Here is a 15,605-nt window from a genome sequence, read left to right as displayed (position 1 = left end):
CACCCTCCCACCAAGACCACACCAACTTCAAAGCCTAATTACTCCCAGTTTGGGTTGTTTCCTTGTTTCTCCGGGTGGGGAAGTCCCTGTCACTTTCACTTTCATATGCGAGGGGCTGGGGGTGGGGTGGAGAGAAGTGATGGGAACGGTGGCTTTGTTTTGGGGAGGGAAGGTGAGACAGAATACCAGTTAGGGAGGCTGAGTGTGAAGGTGAGAAGTTACAAAGACAGGGTCTCCCTCCGAGGCCTCACGTGGGGAAGGGAGGGAAGTGGGAGAGGGGGTTGGCAAGAGAAAGAAGGAGCCACCTGTGGGAAACTCCATCAGGTAGGGTATGAAGATGGAAAGCCTTCCGCCTGCTATGAAACTCCATTTCTTTCCCTGTGAGCCCTCCTTTTCATTACGCTCATGTCCACTGTGGAGACACCACGTCCTTCCTGTGTCCAGCCTGGGGGCAGAGGGGAGGAGGAGAGGAAACTGCTGGTCCTCAGTAAGCCCTGAGGTTGTGGCCACCGAAGATGCTTCTTCCCAGGAAACAAGAGAATCACTGAATGTGAGAATCCTATGGAGAGCAAAGTGGGGGGTTCCATGGCGCCATCTTCCCTCTGGGGCCAAAAGGTTGCTCTAGACTCTTGATTGGGTGGGTCACTGACCAGCAGTCGGTGGGGAGGGGACGCCCCTCCCCACGGATCTGGAGAATGCCGGATACACTAAGCATGTCCCAGGATCCTTTCAAATGGAACACATACGGCCCAGGTGGAAAGGGTGACATACGTGTGTTGAGGGGAGCAAGGCCAGGGACACTCAGGGCCAAAAGGACAAAGATTCCACCGCGTAGGGTGGCCAGAGGCTGGTGACACGGCCCTTGTTTATGGAAGAAGCGCAGGGGCGAAAGCGCTTCCACTAGCGCCCAGGAATGCGGCGGCGGCGGCGGGTTCTAATTAGAAGCCTGCGCGGGAGCGGGCGGCCGCGGGGCTCTCTCAGACGCGCTCCCTTGGTTCCCCCGGCGTCAGTGTCCCCGCGTCGGGAGGCACGCCCGCTGTATCCTGTGCTCCAGAAGACGACCGGGCGCTGCAGGTGCCGCGGGGGTGCGGGACGCGCGGGGGTCCCCGAAGCATGTCCCCGCCGCCCCGCCACCTCTCCCAGGCCCTCGTACCCGCCGGTGCCTCCTTCTTGCCCCGCCCCGTCCCGCCAGGCTGCGCCTGGACCCGCGCCCCACACCTAGGGTGCCCCCGCTCCTGAACAATCTCGAAGAGAAAAATTATTATCGGATTAGATGTACTTCGGCTCACTCAGTCTCCCCCCGCCCCAACTTCCCCTCGGCGTAATTATTATAATTCCAGGCAAGCCGTCGGAGAGAGTTCCTGGCTGTGTGTGTGTGTGTGTGTGTGTGTGTGTGTGCGCGCGCGCGCGCGCATGTGTGTGTGAAGGCTTGTCTCCGATCTGGGTCGCCTCCAGCGGCGCGCCCAGGCCGCTCGGCTCCCACATTCCCCCCAGTTGTGTTCGTCAAATGTTGGGCATCTCAAAGCGCCCCTCCCCTCTCCGCTGGGGAGCCGGGGTGGCCCTTGCCTGTGGGGAGCTCTACCAAATTCGCTTCCCTCCTCCCCTCATGATATGTGCTGCAGACCCTCAGGACCCTTCCCTTGGTTTATCTGCACTTCCATCGCCAGATTTAGGAGGGTCTCACGGGAATGTGTCTTGTCTGTGGTGGAAGACGGAACGCCCCAGCCCTCTCAGATGTGGGTTCGCGGAGCCTCTCACTAAGGAGCCTTCAAACGCGATGCTTTCTCCCTTTTTACCTCTCCAGAAGCCCCTCCTTAGCATCGCGGTCGGGACAGCGGCAGGAAGGCGCAGGAGGGCCGGGTGCTGGCCCCAATGCGCCCGCCACTCCCGGCCGGGTCCCCGCAGTCTTTACGTAACTACGCTGCTCCGAGCTGTTCGGTCTTGTCTCACTGACTTTGTTTTAAGGTGTGTGTGTGTGTGTGTGTGTGTGTGTAAGACATGTCCTTAAGGAAAGTCTCAGGCGGATCTCCCTCTCCCAGCTCGCCCTCCTGGCTTCTCTTGGCCTCTGGTGCCCGAGCTTTCATGCCATCTGTGCTGTCCCACTTCCTGCCTCTCCCCAGCTCACTGCTCGCCCCGTCCGACGCCGGGAGCCCCTCTATGCCCGAGGAATCAATGTCCGCGGAAACTCCGCCACCCGCGTCCCAGCCCCGGCCCGAACAGGTCGAAATTGGCCGCCAAGGAAAACAAACCACCCTCGGAACAGGAGGGCTGGGCAGAGCGCGGGCTCTGGGCCACCGCGGGGTCCTGCCCGAGGGGACGGCGGCTGGGGGACGCACAGAGGCCGGGGAGAACGTGAGGAAGGCTCACTCACCACCAGATCGGGTAGTTGCCCAGCGCTTGCTTCAGGCCGTAGAGGAATATGAAATATCCGAGCGGGGCCATCGCCGGGCGGGAGATCTCGGAGGGCCAGGAGTCCGCCCCGAGAGCGCGGGCGCCGGAGCGGGCCGGGCCCTGGGAGCTCGCGGGCGGCGGCGCTGGGCCCTCCTGCGGCCGCGGGGTGCGCGGGGTGCGCGGGTGTGCGCGGGTGTGCGCGGGTGCGCGGGCTCCGAGGGCGGCGCTGCGCCAGGTGGGACGGCGGCCGGGCGGCGGGCCGGGGCCCGGGGCGGCGCGGGACGGCGGGGGCGGGGCAGCGCCGCGGGGGGCGCCCGCCGGGGCCTGGGCCGGGGCGGGGCAGGCAGGGGGCGGGCGGGGCCCTGGGAGCTAGCTCGGTGACGGCTGCAGCGCGGGCCCCTCCCGTGGCCGCGGGGTGCGCGGGGGTGCGCGGGTGCGCCGGCTCCAGGCTTTGCGCTGTGCCAGATGGGCAGCTGGCCTGGCGGCCGGCCGGCACCCGGGACTGCATGGTCCGCAGGTATCCCCTCCGACCTCCCGGGCCGCGCCCCCTCGGGGCTTATGGGCAGCTCCTTAGGTGTGGAGCCCCGCGCGCCCTGCGCTCACCGTGCGACGCGCTGTCCAGCTCTCGCTCCTGCCCCTGCTCTGTCGCGCGCTCTGTCCCTTGCCCTCTAGGTGGTCGGGCTGCGCCTCCATTTCGTCCATTTCCTTGCTGGGGTTCCGTTCGTCCGAGGCTTGTCTCCTCGAACGGCCCCTTGCCGATCCGCTGGGAGCTGGGCCGATGGCGAGGGGCCAGAATGGGGGCGGCCTGTCTGGGGACAGCTGCTGGGTGGGCATTTAGGGTGCATCTAGGGTGCAGCCACGTTTCTGAAAGTCACTATTGGGAAACAGCCCAGCTCTGTTCAGGGCCCAGGTGTTGACGGCTCCTCTTTCTCCCCTACACCCCACCAGGGAAGGGCACGGCAGTCCTGGTGCTTCCGGTCCCCAGGGACAGTGTAGCCGGTTAGCGCCCTGGCTCTGGGACCACTGACCGCCGAGTCTGCCCAGGGCTGCTGGCCTCTTCAGCCAGAAGGGATTTCTGACAACTTAGGTAAGCCTTATGATTTTTGCTGATGGGGAAAGGGAAGACCAGAGAGGGAAAGTGACTTATCCAAGGTCACAAAGAGTGGCTAGCCAGTTCTCCAGCTCCCAGTCCAACGCAAAGCTCTGTTTGCATATTCACCTGCAGCCCAGGGAGAAAGGAGCCAGGGTTATTTGGGGAGAGGAAGAGGAAGATCCAAGTCGAGATGTCTTCCCAACTTCCCTTCCCTCCCCCACCTTGTGCATTAGCAGGAGACCCAGTCAATGATTGTGAAGAAGGGGTAGCAGCAATCCATGTCACCGTTTCGCAACTGAGGGGAGGAGAGCCGTGAATAAAAATCCCAACTCCAGTCTCTTCTATGATGTCTCTTTTCAAGTGGACATCAGCTCCTCCACAGCGCCTGAGCCTTGCCTTACCATGTGACCTGCAGAATGTGGGGGCCCGATGGAGAGGCCACTGGCCGGCATGTGGCTGCTTCTCGGGGCAGGGAGTGACTCAGCAACCCTCCAGGTTTAGGCAGTGGCTGGAGAGCAAGAGGCAGGCCGTACCCCACGGCATGCTGCCCCTGTCCATCTTGGTTTTCCCATCTGTAAAGGGAGCCTGTGGGGTCCTGTGGACTCTGGACCAGGGGTCACCTCGGTGACTGCATCAGGGACTCCTTCCCAGATGTGGAGGGAAAGCCATTCTCTTTCAAGGAATGTTCTCTTTTCTCTGCACTGCCAGTGGGATCCAGTTGAGTCTACACATGCCTTGTCCTTCTACCCCTCCTCTGAGTCACTGTGCCCCCTCACCTGAAGAGGGAAGGACGGAAGAATTCTGGAATGAGGCGGGGTGGGTAGTTAGCTCGTCTTCCTCTGGACTTCCCCTCTCTCTCAGTGAAAATCCCACCCAATTATCGCATTATTGGGGACTGGGCTGTGGGAGTGGGGTGGGGGCCAATCCCAGTGCAGCAGGCTCCCACCCCCGCCCTCCCAACTGTGGGGCCCTGGGATTAGAGCTGTTATGAGGAGCCCCCAAGAGGCTGCTGGCTCCTCACACACAAAGGGCGGTGGCTGTGCCCTACCGAAGGACCAAAGGACTGGCTGTCCTGCTGTGATGGGCTCTGCGGGGAATGGAGCAGGTGGGCGCTGCCGCCTCAGTCCTCCCTCCTGCCACCTCACTTGCCAGGCCCCTTCTTTCTTCCTTTTGCTGCTTTCTTCTCCCTCATTTGGTCCCTGCCCTCTGCCTACACTAGGTGGTAGGGAGGGAGAGTAAGCTGGGCACCCTGAGCTTGGGGGAGCCTCCCATGGTGCAGGGAGAGAGAGGGAGAGCTGAGAACTGCCCCGATCCCGCTCCCACGTGAAGACTCCCAGTTCTTTAGAGTTCCTTGAAAAATGTGCATCACAGCGTTCCTTTGGGAGAGCTGCAACCAGGGCAAGCTGCATGATGGCACTGGTCCGGAAGCTTCCAGAGGTGGCCCTTTCCACATGGTGATCTCGCAGGGCGCTCTTCCTTTGCCCCCATCCTGTGGTCTTTTTGAAAGCTTTGACCTCAAACAACCCATGTGAGTGCACAGAAGAGGGGGAGAAGGGATCTCCAGACAGGTGGCGGGACCTCGGAGAGAAGGCTGGAGAGTGGTGCCACCTGAGTCTGGATGGCAGGGGCCTCCAGCCCTCCACAGACCCTGTGAGACTTACATAGAGGTTACGGCATGGGGGAACGGGGGTCCCACCCCATTTTCTGGGCATGATAGAAGCTCCCTAAGTCTGTTTCCCAGAAGCCCAGGAGCATGGGGATGGGGGCCATCCCCAGGTTGGGGTAGAGAGAATGCAGGTGCAGGAGGGGGATGTTTCTATCATAACTTGAGTGAGTGGGATTCTTTCCTGCTCCCTGATGTTCAGCTGAAAATTCTGCAACCTGACTTAAGGATAGAGTCAACCTGGTGGTGTGGCATGCCTTTGCTCCACGCAGCTGCTCACCCTGGCGATGGAGTCTGGGCTCCCTCCCTGAAGGTGAAGGGGAGGATGCCTTCCTGGCAGCGCCCTCTGCTGTCACACAGAGGGAGCTTCCATGACGGACCCTTGGTCACAGGTCTAATTCAACATTCTGAAGAATTTATGGATGCCCCTGGAGAAAAGATCTTTTTTTTTTTTTTGCCTCACCATAGGTCTTCCAGAGGCCCCTTTGGGGCTGTGTTCCTTCCAGAATAGTACTGGAGGGGAAGGAAAGTATGGTCCCAGGAGCTTTGGAGGCCCCTGCTGGGAGGTGGGGGAGGGAGGGCAAGGACCTGGTGTGGAGGAAAGAGGCCAGATGAGAGGGCACTTTGCTTTCTGAGGTAGTGAACTGTCATCTGTGGTAGCATTTGAATCCCTGCCCGGTAAGTATTAGGTAGTGGTCCTTCCTGTACTGGAGAGAAGGGAGGCAGACTTTCAGACACTAACTGCCTAATTATTCATTTACTTCCTTCTTTTCTAAAAAGTTGAGGGGAGGCAGGAAAGGCTCTGGGTAGCCAGTGGCTGGAAGCCGAGGAGCCCTGCAGCTGTCACCTCAGAGGGGCCACAAGCAGACAGGATGAAGGTCTAGGGTCAGAAGAGCGGGTGCTCTTCTTACCTCCAGGCTCATTTGGTTCTAAGCCCCTTCTGGAAGCTTCCCTGACCTGCCTGGGGGGCTGTCATTCCTGGAACACCTGCTCTTCAGGGGTGGGGTGCTTGTACTCAGAGGCAGACTTTCTGTCCATGCTCTGTCATTTTTTTCACAGTGCCCCAGGCCAAAAGAAATGCCTAAAAGTTTTGTTTAGCAAATAATTAGGTCCAAATAATGTATTAATTAGTAGCTCTTGGGAAAAGAAATGTTTATAAGTTAAAAGAAAAGATACTATTTTTGTTTCATTGTCACATAACTGCAGTTACTTACCAATGGGAAGTGTGTGCCTGCAGTCCCAGGGAGGACAGCTTACTTTCTGTTCTTCAGCAGTTTTCATTTGGTACTTGTTTTTTTTTTTTTTTTTTCCGGTACGCGGGCCTCTCACTGTTGTGACCTCTCCTGTTGCGGAGCACAGGCTCCGGACTCACAGGCTCAGCGGCCATGGCTCACGGGCCGGCATGTGGGATCTTCCCGGACCAGGGCACGAACCCATGTGCCCTGCATCGGCAGATGGACTCTCAACCACTGCGCCACCAGGGAAGCCTGGTACTTGTTTTTTAATCACAGCAAAAGCCAGAAACTCAGCTTCACAAAGGAATGTGCCACCGTCCAAGCTGAAACAGAACTGCCTGGAGCCAGTAGGTGTCTGTCCTACAGAGAGGACCATATCACCACGTGTTCCTTGAACATTTAAAATATCCTGCAGTACCCCGGGAATTTGCTGTGGCACCCCAGGGTGCCTTGGCACAAAGTTTGGGAACCATGATTCTTGGGTGGGCCTGAGATGCATGGGTCATCTTGGCTTTTCTGCCTCCCCCATCCCCTTCTTTGCTGCAGGTGCACCTCTTCATGTGTCCTACCTTGTGTCTAATCCTGCTGTGTGTTCATTGGTTCCTACTATTGTCCCCATCTTTCCATCTTAGTCTGTAGTTTTGTTAGTGTTCTAAGAGCCTCTCCTCTCCAGTTCAGATCCCTGGTGAAATTTTTGCCTCCTCTTGTCTCTCTGGTAGGTTCTCCTTGTAAAGACAGGCTGTTGGATCAGATGACTTCCCCAGTGCTCTTTGAGATGGTGACAACACCACATGCTCTGGGTGCCCAGGGCTCTGCCCAGTGCTGTGGGGCCATGGTCTCACCCAGCACCCCCTAGAAACATCTGTCTCTGCATTCTGGGCAAGGAGGCTCAGTGAGGGTTATGATACAACTCTCCCTGGGTCCCCAGAGGGAGTCAAGGAAGGATTGGGGTCTCAGTCTCTCTGAGACTTGTGTATCTGGAGATAATGTGTTCCTCACAAGAATAAGTCCCTCCAAGATTTGAATACTGGTGGCAGGCCTCATAATTCTGAAGGCTGTGTGGCAGGAGCCTGAAAAGCTTATGGCTGGGATGGAGAGGGCATGCAGGGAGGCATGTGTCCACAGGAGAGCAAACTTGGTCTGTGTCTGCTCATCTTTCTGAGCTGACTCCTGTGGATGAAGGGTGAGGTACCTGTTGGGCTGGGTTACCTGCCCTCTGGAGTCCCTGGAGAGAGCATTTGCAGAGGTTTGAGGAAGTCCCTTTGAGAACAAATCCATCTGTCTCAAGATACCATCCCATAGCTGGCTCTCCGCTCACATGGTTACCTCTCCTAAGTTCCCCTGAGAGTTCCATTTTGATTTTGATCAGAGGGTCTGATTTACGGAAATGACTGGAACCTTAGGTCAGCCCCTTCTTTACACAGAGGAAGTAGCCTCAGGGTGAGCAGCAGAGACTGAGAATGAATGCACCGTGGTTTCCAGATCTCATACCCCAGGGATTCTTCACGCCTTTCAGGACGTCTGCTCCTGGATCACCAAGCACCCAGCCTCTGGATGTCGAATGGGAAGCTATCATCAAAGGCTTGTGGGACAAATATCCCCCATAATCCAGTCTCCAGTGTGCAGCCCTACCTCATGTGTCTTTCTGTGTAAGCACCCTAACCTTCCATCCCCTCCACTTAGGACTTGGAGCGCAAGAGACATGGCTGGTCCTATTCTGGTTCCAGGTTGCATTATTCTTTTTGGTTTTTTTTTTTTTTTGGCCACACCATGCAGCTTGCGGGATCTAAGTTCCCCCACCAGGGATTGAACCTGAGCCACTTCAGTGAAAGCGCCGAGTCCTAACCATTGGACCGCCAGGGAATTCCCAGGCTGCATGATCCTTGAGTCTGCTCTCCTCAGATGGACAGAGGTGGCCTGATGTTGTGGGAATTGTGGATCTCTGTGTGGGGAGCGAAGGGAGGGTGGAATCCAAGAGTCATGGAAGTAGGGCTACTGAGTTTTCTAACTTCCTAAGTAGCCACGTAGTGAATTCTGCTTAAAGGAATGAATGAACTCTCCAAATGCTGGCACCACTCAGTCATAGAATCATGAGGCCCAGAGCAGCTGAATAAGTAGAGCCGTCAGATCTTGGCATCATTTGATTCTCAAAGCAGGAAGCCACAGATAGAGTCTTAGAACCATAAGAAAAAAGAATTTCAAAATCAACATCGTGGAATTTCTGGAATCCTAGACTCATCACAACAATTAGGATCTGTAGATTAATTGTCCCAGAATCTTGGCTTCCTGTGGGGCCTAGAATCTTGACTCTGAGGCCTCGCTCACCTGTAAAATGAGGGTTCTATATTATCCCAGCCATTCTTTTGGATTTTTTAAATTTATTTTTGGCTGTGTTGGGTCTCCTTTGCTGTATGAGGGCTTTCTCTAGCTGCGGAGAATGGGGGCTATTCTTCCTTGCAGTGCACGGGCTTCTCATTGTGGTGGCTACTCTTGTTGCGGAGCACGGGCCTCTAGGGTGTGTGGGCTTAAGTAGTTGTGGCTCGCGGGCTTTAGAGTTCGGGCTCAGTAGTTGTGGCACATGGGCTTAGTTGCTCCGTGGAATGTGGGATCTTCCCGGACCGGGGCTCGAACCCATGTCCCTGCATTGGCAGGTGGATTCTTCACCACTGGGCCACCAGGGAAGTCCCATCCCAGCCATTCTAATGTGCTAAGTTTTGTTGCGACAGCCTCCCCGTGGTGCCATTAGTGTTTGGGGGGCCACCTGCCAAAATTCCGCTTCTAGGACAATACTGCCACCATGTGGAGATGTTGAATGAGGTGGCATGGATGGGACACCTGGGGCCACTCCTAGGTCCCTCACCTGCAGTCAGTGCCCAGCTGGGCACAGCTGTGGGTGGAACAAGCCTCAGCACCTCCCCAGCCTTTGGCGTTCCCAAGTCTTGAGTACAGATGATCCTCCTCCTGGTAATGGCAGTGACCACAGTCCCGGCTGGTCTGCATTAGGCAAGCTGGGTGATCACTTGGTCCCAGAACCACTTGAGAAGCGGTGTTACCATCCTCAGGACATGAGTCAGAGCTGAGGCCTGGAGGACTTGAGCGCAAGATCCATGGGGCTGGCATTCAGAGGGTTAGGATTAGGGACTGGGTGCCTCCTATGCAGCATCTTTCCTGCCTCCCTGTCACCCAGGCTCACAGTCTGCAACTCCCTCTGCACTCGATTGCCCTCTACTTTGGTGCACTGAACCCTCAGCATAACCTTCGGTGCCTCCATCAGTGATGGTGGGGGAAGAATATGCACCATCGGCTGTCATCTCCCTGGGCTGAGCGAGGCTGGGGTGTTACCTTCCCACACCTCCAGGTCGTGGTCTGTGGGTCAGGAAAGGTGAGGCGTGATCATGGGAGGGAGGGGAGGGGGGCTGAGGCTGTCCAAGGTCTTCTCTGACCACTCCCTTCCCCTCTTGCTGTTCTCTGGCTCCAATGAGAGTTGACAATATGTTTCCTATGAGGCCATCAGCCTCTTGGTGGGCCTTTTCCCTACCTCCCTGCTCTGCAGAGCCTTTCTACCTAGCATCCCCACCTCCCCCTACCAGTGCAGCTCCTTCTGCCTGCTCTCAATAGGTATCCCTCCTCTCTCATGTTGTCCAGAGGGTTGTACTGGGAAATCGAGGACATCAGCGTTCTCCATATGACCTGCTGTGGGGCTTCCATCTCTCCTGCCTCAGAGGATGAAATTTCCACCAGCCCAGTTCATCCAGAAGATTCAGCAGACATTTGTTCTCGTTGTCTTCAGGCTCTTCTCTCTCTTAAATCTTCCACCTGCCCTCTAGACCAGCTCTTTCCTCTTAGTCTAGGAGATAGATGCTATTTTAAATGATATTGTTTCTTTCAATTTCTATTTCCATTATTTGTTGCTAGTACATAGAAATACCATTGATTTGAGTACATTGATCTTGTATCCTTCCTAAACTCACTTGCTAGTTCTAGTGTGGTTTTTTTCATAGATTCTGTAGGATTTTCTCCATAGACAATGGTGTTGTTTGTGAATAAAGACATTTTTACTTTTGCCTTTCAATTCCGGATGCCTTTCAGCTCTTGCTTGCCTTGTTGCGTTGGCTAGAAACTCTAAGACAATTTTGAATAAAAGTGGTCAGAGTAGATATCCTTGCTTTGTTCTTGATAATGGGGAACAGGCCCACAGTGTTTCATTTAAGTATGATGTTAATGGTAGGTTTTTCAGAGATGCCCTTTATCAGGTTGTGGAAGTTCCCTTGTGTTCCTAGTTTGCTGAAAGTTTTTATACAAATGTCATAATTTGTCAATTGATTTTTCTGCATCTATTGAGACAATTATATGGTTTTTATTTTTCAGTCTGTTATTTCACTGAGTTATATTAATTGATGTTCAAATGTCAAACCAACCTTGCATTTCTGGGATAAATCTCACTTGGTCATGATGTATTGTCCTCTTTGCATATTGTTCAACTGGATATGCTAAAACTTAATTAAGAATTTTCGCATTTATGTACATGAGGGATATTGGTCTGATATTTTCTTTTTTTTTATAATATCTTCTTCTGATTTCGCCATCAGGATAATGCTGGCCTCATAGACTACCCATGAGTGTTCCCAAATCTAATTATCTAGAAGAATTTGTGGAATATTGCTATTATTTCTTTCTTGAATGTTTGGTAGAATTCACCAATGAAGCCTTCTGTGCCTAAAGTGTTCTCAGGAAGAAAAGTTTTCTATAGGAAGGTTTGTAACTATCCATTTAATTTCTGTAATAAATGTAGGGCTATTTTTGTTATCTATTTCTTGTTGAGTGAGCTTTGATAGTCTGTCTTTTAAGGAATTTGTTCATTTCATAGAAGTTGTTAAATTTATTGGCATATAGATGTTAATATTTTTAATATCTGTAGAGATGTAACCTTTCTAATTTTTGGTATTATTAATTTCTCTCTCTTTTTTCTTATAAGTCTGGCTAGAGTGATCTTTTCAAAGAGCCCATGGTTTGAACCTTCCTGGGATCTCTTCCTAAATTTCTGTGGGTTTTGGATTTGTTTTGCCTCCACAAATGTATAAGGCAATTCTAATAATAAATAATAAATAAATCTGTGTCCTAACTTCAGGGACTCCAATTATACAAGTATTAGGCTGCCTGAAGTTCTCCCACAACTCACTGATTCACTGTTTGTATTTTCAGCCTTTTCTTCTATGCTATGTCTTCTAGTTCACTAATATTCTTTTCTGCCATGTCTGATCTGCCATCAATCCCATCCAGTGTATGTGTCATCTCAAATATTGTAGTCTTCAACTTTAGAAGTGTGATTACCCTCCTATGTTCCTTGTCTCTACATAACCTGTTCAGTTTTTCCTCTACCTTCACAAATATGTGAAATCCCTACAGTCATTGTGTTGATGTGCTTGTCTACTATTTTTCTCATCTGTCTCATCTGTGTCTATTTCTATTGCTTGATTTTTCCGCTTACTTGCAGGTCTGGTAATTTTCAATTGAGAGTCAGACATTGTGAATTTTAGCTTATTTCGCTGAATACTTTTGTATTCTTATAAAAATTCTTCAGCTTTATTCTGAATACAGTTAAGTTACTTGAAAACTTCTTCTGAGGCTTTCTTTAAAGATTTGTTTGTCAGGACCTGAGCAGGATTTAGTCTAGGGCTAACTTTTCCCTAGCACTGAGGCAGTGTACTTCTGACGACTCCATTTGATGTCCTCTGAATTATGAGGCTTTTCCAGTCTGGCTGTTGGGAACATAAACTGTTGCTGACCTGTGTGAGCTATGGAGATTATTTCTTTGATTCTTTCAGGTGGTCCCTTCTCTGGCTTTGAGCAGCTTCATCACATGTATGTGCTGATCAGCAGTCATGGATGACTTGAGGGAGCCCTCTGCAACTCTCAAGAACACTCTCCATGCAGCTCTCTCCTCTCCAGTGCTCTGTGTTGTGAACTCAATCCAATCTGGATTCTTAGACTCCCGACTCTGTATCCTCAGCTCAGGAAGACCCCAGGCTCCTTCTGGGTCCTTCTCCCTACCTCAACGTGGACTCTCCCCAGACAGTCAACTGAGCAATTGTAGAGCTGACCTTGCTTGCTTTCCCTCTTTTAGGGATCACTGTCTTGCACTGTTTTCACACTCACTGTCTGTTGTTTTATGTATTTTGCCCATTTCTTTTCTTTTTTAGTCTTTGTTGCTGTTGTTTTAGATAGGAAGGTAAATCCACTCCCTGTTACTCCATGGAAGCAAAAATCCTGATGTTATTCATTCATTTAAATTTTTGTTCTGCTAGTGGGTGTGAAGTGGTAGCTCACTGTGGTTTTACTTTGCATTTTTCTAATAACATTTGCATATCTTCTTACTTTGAAGTATCTGTTTGAGTGTTTAACACACTGTTTTATTATGTTGTCTTTTTACTTTTGAGTTGTAGGTGTTCTTTATACAGGCTGGATGCAAGACCTTTGTCACATATGTATATTGTGAACATTTCTTCTCTCTGTCTGATGCTTTGCATTCTTATTATCTCAACATTGTCTTTAGATGAACAGAAGTTTTTTTTTTTTTTTTTTTTTTTTTTTTGCGGCACACAGGCCTCTCACTGCTGTGGCCTTTCCCGTTGCGGAGCACAGGCTCCGGACGCGCAGGCTCAGCGGCCATGGCTCACGGGCCCAGCCGCTCTGCGGCATGTGGGATATTCCCAGACCGGGGCACGAACCCGTATCCCCTACATCGGCAGGCGGACGCTCAACCACTGCACCACCAGGGAAGCCCTTAGTAGCTTTTTTTTTTTTTTGAAGTTTTTTTTTTTTTAGTTAATTTTTATTGGAGCGTAGTTGCTTTACAATGTTGTGTTTGTTTCTTCTGTACAGCAAAGTGACATATATATAAATAAATAATATATATATATGTCTCCACTCTTTTTTAGGTTCACTTCCCATTTAGGTCACCACAGAGCACTGAGTAGAATTCCCTGTGCTATACAGTAGGTACTCATTAGGTATCTATTTTTTTTTTAATTGCTAATGTAAAGTTTTATTTTCTTGATCCATTCTTTAATTTTAAAACAACACTTTAAAGATGATAAATTATAAAGATATTAATCAATAAAACAGTTCAGATATAAACTTTAGTTCGTGCATGAGAAAACAATTGTATCTCACAGCTTGTATTCTGTTTCACTGTTTCAAATTTTAAACAAATAAATATTCAAAATGGTTGCATAGAATGAAAGAAATGAAACAACACACATTTTGTTTCTTTGTCTCTCTAATCACTGTGGTATTATTGTTTATTTAAAATCTACTGTTTAAATGTAGAAATACATAGTACCACAGGGGTTGGAGACACGAACTATGCCTAGAGCAAGCTCATGTGATTCTGAACATTTATGAATTTGCTTTTGAAGTGAACACATATAGCTGAATTTGAAGTTCTCTGAGTTAACTTTCAGATAGATGCAATGTTTCTTAAAGAGGAAGTACTGAAAATGTGCTAATTTGAAACTTACATACATATTATTAAAATTTAGGAGTAACCATGGTCATTATTTAGAACTTAGACCAAAATATTTGGGGATGGGGGAACATTTTATCACTGATATTTTTCAGAATTGCTGGTACATGGTGATCATTAAAAGCAGACCAACTTTTATTTGCTTTAAAACTCTGTACAGACAATATTCCCCCTTATTGCCCACACCCAGGGTGGGTGGACATCCCACTGTTCATGACTATTTAGTTATGGGACAGATTCTAGTGCAAAGGGGACGCAGAAAGAGGCTCACTTGGCTCTTCAATTTTCCCATAAGATTTTTTTCTTTTTTAGAAGATTGAACAAGATACAATCTCTCAGAATTTTCAAATCTCCAAGAGGGAGAGAGCCCTTCTGTCTGGGTTATCAGGAAATGCTTCAAGGAGGAGGTTGAATCTCCTCCTGTCCCAAACTCCACTCCAGGGCAGATCTGGTCCTCCTCCCATTATCACAGTATAAAATAATTAGGTATCTATTTTATATATAGTAGTGTATATATGTCAATCCCAGTCTCACAATTTATCCCGCCCCCTTCTCCCCTTGCTAAGCATAAGTTTGTTTTCTACCTCTGTGACTTCATTTCTGCTTTGCAAATAAGTTCATCTGTACCATTTTTCTAGATTCCACATATAAGCAATATTATATGATATTTGTTTTTCTCTTTCTGACTTATTTCACTCTGTATGTCAATCTCTAGATCCATCTGTATTGCTGCAAATGGCATTATTTCTTTCCTTTTTATGGCTGAGCACACATGTACCACATCTTCTTTATCCACTCCTCTGTTGATGGACATTTAGGTTGTTTCCATGTCCTGGCTATTGTAAAGAGTGCTGCAGTATCCCGTCACGGAGCACAGGCTCCGGACGCGCAGGCTCAGCGGCCATGGCTCACGGGCCCAGCCGCTCCGCGGCATGTGGGATCTTCCTGGACCAGGGCACGAACCCATGTCCCCTGCATCGGCAGGCGGACTCTCAACCACTGCGCCACCAGGGAAGCCCCCATGCATCCTTTTGAATTATAGTTTTCTCCAGATATATGCCCAGGAGTGGAATTGCTGGATCATATGGTAGCTCTATTTTTAGCTTTTTACGGAAAGTCCATACTGTTCTCCATAGTGGCTGTACAAATTTGCATTCCCATGAACCGTGTAGGAGGGTACCCTTTTCTCTACATCCTCTCCAATATTTGTTGTTTGTAGATTTTTTGAAGATGGCCATTCTGACCAGTGTGAGGTGATACCTCATTGTAGTTTTGATTTGCATTTCTTTAATAGTTAGTGATGTTGAGCATCTTTGCATGTGTTTGATGGCCATCTGTGTGTCTTCTTTGGAGAAATGTCTATTTAGGTCTTCCACCCATTTTTCGATTGGGTTGTTTGTTGTTTTTTGATATTGAGCTGCATGGGCTGTTTGTATAATTTGGAGATTAATCCTTTATCAGTTGCTTTGTTTGCAAATATTTTTTCCCATTCTGAGTGTTGTCTTTTTGTCTTTTTTATGGTTTCCTTTGCTGTGCAAATACTTTTAAGTTTAATTAGGTCCCATTTGTTTATTTTTGTTACTCTAGGAGGTGGATTGAAAAAGATATTGCTGCAATTTATGTCAAAGAGTGTTCTGCTTATGTTTTCTTTAAGAGTTTTACAGTATCTGGCCTTACACTTAGGTCTTTAATCCATTT

At 50.2% G+C, this 15,605-nt stretch overlaps 1 protein-coding gene across 1 annotated transcript in view; it reads right to left on the bottom strand.

Annotated features, from left to right (window-relative positions):
* WNT3A (Wnt family member 3A) overlaps nt 1-2,614 on the bottom strand; it is a 46,942-nt gene extending 44,328 nt beyond the window's left edge. Inside the window, exon 1 of the mRNA XM_022563367.3 lies at nt 2,372-2,614. Coding sequence (XP_022419075.1) covers nt 2,372-2,442 — 71 coding nt within the window. The 5' untranslated portion in view covers nt 2,443-2,614. The remainder of the gene's footprint in view (nt 1-2,371) is intronic.
* Nucleotides 2,615-15,605: the final 12,991 nt, after the last annotated feature.

The sequence above is a fragment of the Delphinapterus leucas genome, chromosome 3, assembly GCF_059928025.1.
Source record: "Delphinapterus leucas isolate spDelLeu-1000000601 "Yukka" chromosome 3, BTC_Dleu_Yukka2, whole genome shotgun sequence".
Classification (NCBI taxonomy): domain Eukaryota; kingdom Metazoa; phylum Chordata; class Mammalia; order Artiodactyla; family Monodontidae; genus Delphinapterus; species Delphinapterus leucas.
Note: the sequence above shows the minus strand (reverse complement) of the source record. Positions and strands in the feature narration are given on the sequence as shown.